General features: G+C 45.8%; 1 protein-coding gene across 2 annotated transcripts in view; it reads left to right on the top strand.

The window, feature by feature from the left end:
* The first annotated feature begins 6,478 nt into the window (after positions 1 to 6,478).
* LOC123030392 (peptidyl-prolyl cis-trans isomerase FKBP1B) overlaps positions 6,479 to 8,535 on the top strand; it is a 33,464-nt gene continuing 31,407 nt past the window's right edge. The window contains exon 1 of one of the 2 annotated variants that reach the window (XM_044444267.1): positions 6,479 to 6,592. In XM_044444267.1, coding sequence (XP_044300202.1) covers positions 6,556 to 6,592 — 37 coding nt within the window. In that variant the 5' untranslated portion in view covers positions 6,479 to 6,555. Of the gene's footprint in view, positions 6,593 to 6,638; positions 6,656 to 8,535 lie in introns of those variants that run through there. The other variant, XM_044444268.1, reaches the window with a different exon arrangement.

The following is an 8,535-nucleotide window of genomic DNA, read 5'->3' as shown; positions in this document are numbered from 1 at the left end:
ACCTGGTTCTCTGCAGTGCCTGCCCCTTTACACTGCTCTCCTTCCATTTTTCATTCTGTAGGATCTGTGTGAGGATTTCCCCCATCCAGATGGACCTTGTAGTTCCCTCACAGCAACTGTAGCTGATCTTTCAAGAATGCTTATTGTTAACATTCCATGACATTCTAGCTGTTGAGCCAAAGAAGGCAGACTCAGGGACTCCGGTCATATATGATATTCAGCAATCTCTTTTGAACAAAATATAGGAGGGTATATTTATTTGTTCCAGGAATTTATATCCCACTTTTAAAAAATCTGAAGCAAAATTTGCAAAGTAGCTAAAAATAACTATTCATAAAACAAAAATACTTTAAAGTATAACAATCAGTAAAAGCCCAATTGTGCAACTGGAGACCAGAAAGATACTTCCAGACAGTGAGGTCCTAACACTACCTTTCGATAGCACTACCTATCAGAAGACATTGTCCAGTGATTCTGCTTTTCTCTCTTTAGCAATGTGGGGTTTTTTGTTTGTTTGTTGGGTTGGTTGGTTTTCATTTTTTTTGGTGGTGGGGGGGGCAAGGGCTAAAATAGAAAAAAAAATTGTAATGGGAATACATAGAAGGGTTACACGTAGAAGACAGTGTTGTCTGAGTCCCCTGTAAAATTCCTTGGAAGTGGCATGATGATTGCACAAGAGAACTTTGTCTGAAAGCTCACTGGGAGCCAATGTGGCCTAGCAGTTAGAAGGTTGGTCTGGGTCCTGGGAGATCCAGGGTCTAATTCACCCGCTGAAGTTCATTAGGTGACTTTGGCCTAGTCACAGGCTCTCAGCCTTAGCTACTTCATAAGGTAGTTCTTGTGAGGATAAAATGGAGTGAAGGAGCAGCCTTGGGTTCCTTGCGAAAGGAAGAAAGGTGGGGCATATAATAATAATAATAGAATGCTAAATAATTAAAGCAGTACCAGTAATAAATATTAAAACAGTAATGAAAACAACTTCAAAAGTCCACAACAGATCACTTTTGTTGCGAGAATGATATCTTTTCAGCAAAAGCTACAATCCTATGCACATTTAATTGGGAGTCCATTGTGCTGAACTGAGTAGAACTTAATTCTCAGTCTGCAGACTGCAGAGTGCAGTATGAGATCTGGTGATTTCTTTTTAGTGAAGGGAGAAGCCATTTCTTTCCCATAGTAGAAGGCATTCCAAATGAAAAGCCCTCCCTCTGAGATTCTATTAACATTGTGAGAAATGAAAAATTACTGTTACTAGGTGGTAAGGTGAAAACTGAAGAAAGGGTGGAATAAAGGGCTAGGGTAGGAAATCATTGAAATCCCTTAAGGCCAAAGGGCCTGAGGATAGAACCATGTAGATAGTTGTAATAAAAGTAATAGTGCTTCTTACATCAAAGTCCTGAAAAATACCAGAGGGGGTAAAATTGGGGGGCAGTGGTAAAACTGTCATCTTTAGTGGAAGAGAGCAGGAAATTGATTGCCTTTTACAACTGGCCATAATGAGCCTGGAGGAAGGCCTGTTCTTCCTATCTCATCCTCCCACAAGATTTAAGAAACAAGTTGGCATCAAGTGAGAGGCTACAAGGCCAAGCCAACCTGTTGAACTCTTAGAAGGTAGTGCGCACACTTAATAGGTTCATGAATAGTAACTGACACACCTCTCATAGGTAATGGGCTCATTAGCATGAACATGGGATGTATGAGCAGGAGGGGGAACATATCGAGGGATAGTATGATGTAGGCAAACGGAGAAGATTGTGACTTCTTAGTAACCCAGCCAATGGGAGAAAAGCAGTAGGGTCTGCGAGCCAGGAAAAGGGAATAAAAAGCAATGTCTTGTGTGTAAACGGTGCGCTGCCTGTGTGGTGGGCGTCCACTCTTGCAAGAACGTATTAAACTATTACTGCTTGGTACTTTGCCTCCTGTCACTGCTGGTATTTCATTCCCTACAACATGGTGTTATGGCTTGTGTAACAACACAATTCTCTATCTTTGATCTAAGAAGCACACCAATTTACAAATGTAAAACCAGCCACCAGGTGGTGCCTCTTCTAGTTCCACAGGCACAGTTCTGGAACTGAATAAAGAAGATTTGCAAGTAAATCTGCAGATATCACCAGCTCACAAAATATTTGAATAGCTAGCCCTCTCAAAGTGACCTGCTTTAGTTATTACTAGCACACTCCAGTGACCTAAAAGAAGGGGAGAAAATTTGTCATGTCCCTCTCATTTGCAAACATGTGAGTAGTCTAGCTCCAATCTTATAAACATCATTGCAATATCAAGTTTACAACTACTGGATCTTCCAAAATGTCACTAAAATATAGGGGAGAAGGACCCCACCCCTTTCTTTTCCTTGCTACAAACTGTGGATTACTCTTCTTTGGTAAATTAGTTCAAATTTTATTTACTGAAACACCATGGGGCAAAATCCAATCAGACACCAGTGCTAATGTGCACTTTAGTGTACCAGACCTCTAGCACAACACCAGTAGTATCAGCTGGTGTACTAGGTTTTCTGCAGAATCCCATTGTGCCCTCTAGTCCTATTTCAATTGTGTTGGAGGTCTCTTATGACAGTGTGATGCAATTTATGTTTGCAGTAGCATGCCCCATGAGCATAATTATTATCTAAAATATAGTTTCATATTGAAGTCACACATATCTATATCAACCATAAACAAACATAATGGTAATGATGCTGAAATAAAGTAGAAGTAATCTTAACCCAATGGATTACTCCTTGATAATCATGTTTAGGATTGCAGCCTTAGCATGTAAATTGTGTTTAACATTTTGTCTAACTAATGGCTGTTACAGCACTTTGTACAGTTGGTCCTTGATATGCATCTGATTACATAGACATACAGTCTTCTAAAGTACAAAATGAAAAAGTTTTTGACATAACAAATGTAGGTTGTACACAGAGAACCAAGCAAAGCAAATGAATTTATGCTAACAAGCAAAGAATTTTTTTTCACTCACCCTTGCCATTCTGGATGTGTGTACAGAACATGCAATCCAAGCAGGGTCATTCTGTAGAAGGCCAAGCATTGCAACACAATATCCTCATGTCCAAATTCTTTTCTGAACATTTTTATCCTTGGGGGTGGTGTGTCAGAAACAAGACACATTGGAAGAAATTCAAACTAACCAGAGAAAACTGTCTGCTTTATTCATTTATGAAAGACTGAATGTACGTCAGAAACCAATGAATACTCCAAATGCACCAGTAAATGACTCAAGAGGGTCTCATTCAGATACTGAGACAGGCAGGCTCAGTTGCCTGAGACCAAGTATAGTATCTCAGGATGCAAAAAGAAAACGGTTAAGAGATTATCTGAAAGTGCTGCCATACCAATGTGTCCTGCACATGCGAAGCCAACAGATCCAGGAGATTCTGTATAAATTTCATGTTTTCCTCTTCCCTTCTTCAGCAGAGAGTTGCTCAATTTCATACGTGAAACTTAGGCTCACCTGCCTTGCATGGTCTCTTAAAGCTTTACTACTTAGTATTTCTGGGTGCAGACCCCAAGAAAACTTAAGAACCTCTAAGAGAAGGAGATTTTCTGTAATGGACGAAAGAATTTTCCATAACTGCAGTGAAAGCATTTTAACTGGAAGATTGGTAATATAGATTAAATATGTTATCTTTGGGAGGAATTATTTTTAAAAATGGAATATTTCTTTGGTGAATATGAATTGATCGAGTAAAAATATTTAAAGTTTCAAATAATATTTTAATCCCCATTTTATTCAATAGGGAGAAAGTGTTGGCAAATTAGAGAGCCTAAGTTGTAGATAATGAAGGCAGAAATTCAACAGAAACTGCTTTCTCAATTGCTTGCTATCTATGGACATTATCTTGTTTAGTAGTTAGAAATGAGAAGAAGGCTGTTAGTTTCAGTGCTATGCCTCTGTGCATTTCCTTTAAAAATAATAATCTAAATTAAAAGAAAAAATGGTTAAAGAGAAAAATAAGGCATCTGCAATTTTAATCATATTCCCTAGAACATTTGCTTCATGTCTGCTGTAAAAATGTCTCACAAAGTGTGCTATGTTACAACTTAGGATCCATATTTTGAAGTTGTTAGGTGCTGTGAAGTCATCTCTGACATATGGCAACCCTATGAATGAAAGCCGTCCAGAGTGTCCTATCCATGACAGTCCTGCTCAGTTCTTGTAAATTCAAGGCTGACCTTTATGGAGTCAGTCCATCTGTTCTTCATTCCATCTACATAGGCTTACCTGGAAGAAGTCCCAGTGAACTTATAGGTTGTTCTGTTTCAGTTTTTCAGTCCTCTACCCCTGTAGGCTGAGGGTAATGCAGAAGCTAAAGCCAACATGGCAGATAATGCTATCCTGGTTCTTTATTATTTATAATTTTATCTATTCAGGACATATTTTTATAGTGAGATCTCTTGTAATCTACCATACTTTTGTCTTAGAGGCAGGCAAAATGATGCCTTTTGAACTACAACTCCATAATCCCTTACCATTGGTCATACTGGCTGAAGCTGATAGGCTTCTCAAAATATCTGGCACTCATTCAGGGCCATAATGGAATGTTCAAGAGTAAAGTCAAAAGGGCACTTTTGGTGAAAATATAAGGTTACATAATAGAGGGTGACCAGAATTGTTCAACAGAAGAACCACATATGGTAAATGTCAGATGTTTGAAAGCCACAAGCAGGCACCCGTGGGTGGTGGGCAGGTGTCCATAGGCAGCAGCAGCAAGTAGTGTGGAGTGAGCCACAAAATAAACTCAAAAGAGCCACACATAGTGAGGGAGCCTCGGTTTAGCCACCCCATAGTAGAGCAATACTCTGATAAATGTATGCAAACATTAAATGTGATTTAAAACAATCTAACACAACACTTAAATTTAAAATGTCTAGATTGTGAGTGGTAGTGCGAGCATCATCAGTGACAAAAAACAGAACAATTTGTCCTGAGCAAAAGCAACCTCAGCTCACACACCAGAAAACCAGGGCTAATTGGAGGACAGGAGTGCCTGGAAGGGCAGGGGAGGCCTTCCCAAACTGAAACAAAAGTGCATTGAGAAAAGGTACGGCTTCCAACCATAACCCACTTTGGTCCCACCTGCTTTCAGCTTTGGCCCTCTCTACTAAAGGCTTGTGGTCCCTGGAAGGTTTCCCACAGGTGCTCCATCACTGGTGCATAAGACTGTGCCAATGATTTCTTTGTGCCTCCATATACAGGAAGAGTGGGCAGCAGTCTCTGGTATGCCATGAAATCCTTCCTTTTCAGCCTGCCCATTTATTAAGGGTGTAGGAGTTAAGACCAGCAAAGAGGACAACCAAGAGTTGCATGTGTTAGACACCGTAGACTGGGGCATCCATGAACGATTCAAGGAATGCACTATAAGGGCGTTACCCGACTAGATAAAAGCAAGCTCTCTCTCTCGCTCTCTCTTTGACTTCTGTGTATTTAGCAAGTCGGGATTAGGCTATTCCCTCCCCTTTTATTCTTTTCTAGCGCCAAGTGAAACATGACAAAAGCGTGAGAGCATAAATTGCGGAGAGCAGGTTAACTGCTGCTTCCTCAAAATCTTTTCTGCACACATGCCGCTCCCACTCTGAAAGGGATTCAGCTGGGCAGTATAAAGCAAGCTGCAATGCCACAAATGGGAAGCCAGTCATCCCTTATGTTCTGAAATAGTGTACATCAGTGCACAGGCAGAGAGTAAAGACGCTTCTGGCGCCACCCAGACTGCGTGAAAGACCTCCGTTCAATGCTGCTTCTCTGCTTGCGATCCTCCCAGCGGTTCGTATCCTTGCTCTGCTTTCTCTGGCGGGACGTCTCTGGCCAGGAGGCCAGTGCCCACAGCTGCAGCGTCCTTGCTGTTCTTATTTTCTGGCAGGCGTGCTGCAGAATTCTGCAACGGCTATTTTGCCATCGCAGCTTCTGGGGGGGAGGGCAAAGGAGGGAGCACTTGTCGTGGCCCTTTGCCCTGCCTCGACCCCAAGCTCCTCCGAAATCGTGTGGCGTCGGCGCCAGGGTGTAGGGACCCGGCATCTAAGAGGGAAAGCAAGCGCTGTTCCAAAGCACCTGCAAAATCCGACCTTGCAACAGACCCACGATCAGGTTAGGAGAAGCGGGCCGCGCTGCGAACTGAGCAGCAGCAGCCGCCGCCGCCCAGGAAGCCGGCTTTCATTCAGCTTGCAAGCGCTCAGCGGCGCTTTTACGCGCTCGCCTCCGCCTCTTACTCCAGGCTGCTCTGCCGTGGCTGCCCAACAAATCCGAATCAAGCGAAGCCGGGGAGGTCTGCGCCCGCCCTCCCTCCGCGAGAGCCCCGCCTTTCCTGTGCTTCTGAGCGGGGGGGATTGGATGGAGGAGCTGGGAGCCCCCCTTCCCACGTTGCCATTGGCCAGGCGCGCTGACGGACAGCTCGGAGGGCGCTTGTCCGCCAGCTGGGAAGGCGGGGAATGCGCTCGCTGGGCGGTCTGGCTGAGCCGGGTCTGAGGCGAGCCGAGCGCTGCTCCTTGGAGGGAGCGGATCCGGCGGGAGGACGTGCTGCGTCCGGGGATCGCTGCCATGGGTGTGGAAGTGGAAACCATCTCCCCAGGAGACGGTGCGGTGCCGGTCCCCGCCTCCCTCCTCCTCGGGCGTGGATTGGGGGGCGCGGAGACGCGGGGTGAGGTGCGGGTGGGGGCGCGGAGGAGCTCGGCGTGCGCGCCGCTGCAGGGGCAACGGGATAGGTGGCGAGAAAACGTGTGCGAGGGAGAGCACGTGAAATAGCTGACTTCGGAGGAGGAGATGCGGGGATGGTTTTGGGCAGGGAGACTACATTGACGGGAGCGGGGGGCGCGCTTCGAGCAGATAATGTGGTACATGATGCCGGGGGGTGGGGGTCTCAGAACATCAGCCCCACGCTCTGCGCTGGGAGCTTCAGACTCCTGGACGAAGCGCCATCGAGCAGCAAGGAACGTGGGTCTTTTGGCCGCCCGGGAGCACCTCCACCTGTGCGCCATGCTCCGGTCCGTCGCTGGGAGGGCTTCGCTGCCCCTTTGCTCTGGCCCTCTCACTTTCCCTCCCTCGCCAAACTCGTGTCAAGTATCTTTCCGCTGAGCTGCGGTTGACAAAAGATCTCGTGGTTTCCTGGCGCGGGTCCGGTAGGATTTGGCCGATGTTCGGCGTCCGCGTGAGGGAGCGTGCGTAGGTCAGTGGGTGACTGCTCGGACATCAGGAGGCGCACGCAGGAAAGACGAGCGAAGGAGGGACTCCGAGTGCCTTCAGCAGATCAGTGCCACAATGTGCACGACCCCAAAAGTGCAGAAGCAACAACGCAAGGGAAGTGGCGGTGGGAATCCCCTTCCCCTGCTGCCGGGCAGGAGGCGACTTGAGAGCCCCTGATGTGGAATATGGTGGGGGGCGGCTGCACTGAGCAGCGTACCGAGGGAAAAAGCCGAGAGGGCTCTGTTGGATCAGAAGGCTGCAGTCTTCTGCTTCTTTGGCAGCAAGCATCGGCAGCCGCAAGCGATTAGGGATATTTAAATGGCATTTGCTGACAGCTGCATAAATCCAAGTGCGGTGAAGTAATTTAGTAACAAGAGCAAATTATTGTACACTGCACTTCCCTGCTTAAAATGTGATAGTCACCCTTCAGCAGACAGGGTAGGCTTGCTTTGCAGGGCTAACCTGGAGAAGGGTTTTTTCCACACAGCCTCTGCTGCAGCTGCACCCCAGCAAAGCAGTGAACTTCTGTGAAAAGGGAGAAGGATAAGCGACTGGAGATAGGCAGGGCTCTGTGATGGATGATAACATCCGTAGCCACTCACTGTTTTGCCAAATTCTTGCCATAACGGAAACATGCATTTGCAGACACCTTCCTTTTGTGGATGGCTTGTGCTGTATGTGTGGAGGCGGGGTTGGGGGGGTGCTGGATGCAGCTTTATGTTGGTTTATTTGCTTTTAATAAAGCCTGAAGACAACTAATATTTTATTGGAATTCAGAACCAAAAGGTACAATGTGATCATTGAGCCTAACTCAGCATAGATGGGGATCTTGCGGAATCTCCAGAACTTTGCTCCTTCTGAAATAATCACAGCTGTTCAGCCTTTGCTCGACTTGCAGCCCCTAACATCATTGCAGTATGTAATGATTAATGTATGGATAGGCTTCTTCAGATTTTGGTCGGAGAATCAGGATATCAGAATGGATAAAGCAGCCTGTGGTTAATAGTCACAATGGTTATATGTCACCTCCAGGTTCAGAGGCAGCGTGCCTCCAAATGCCAGTCATTGGGAAAGAATAACAGGATAGGAATATTGCCTTCATTCCCTGATTCTGGGCTTTCCAGGGGCACCTGGATGGCCACTGTGGGAAACAAGATGCTAGACTAGAGTGGCTTTTAAAGTGATGCAGCAGGACACTTCTCATCTCTTCACTCCCTGTTTCAGTGAAACTACCTAAATGTCTTTTTTTACCAGCTACCCAGCAAGAGAAGTGGTGCCAGGCATCATGGCACTGATGCCACATCCCAGCACCAGGCATAGGACCTGTTTGCATGATTA

Source organism: Varanus komodoensis, unplaced genomic scaffold, assembly GCF_004798865.1.
Source record: "Varanus komodoensis strain SLA01 unplaced genomic scaffold, ASM479886v1 scaffold44_3, whole genome shotgun sequence".
NCBI classification, from domain to species: domain Eukaryota; kingdom Metazoa; phylum Chordata; class Lepidosauria; order Squamata; family Varanidae; genus Varanus; species Varanus komodoensis.
Note: the sequence above shows the minus strand (reverse complement) of the source record. Positions and strands in the feature narration are given on the sequence as shown.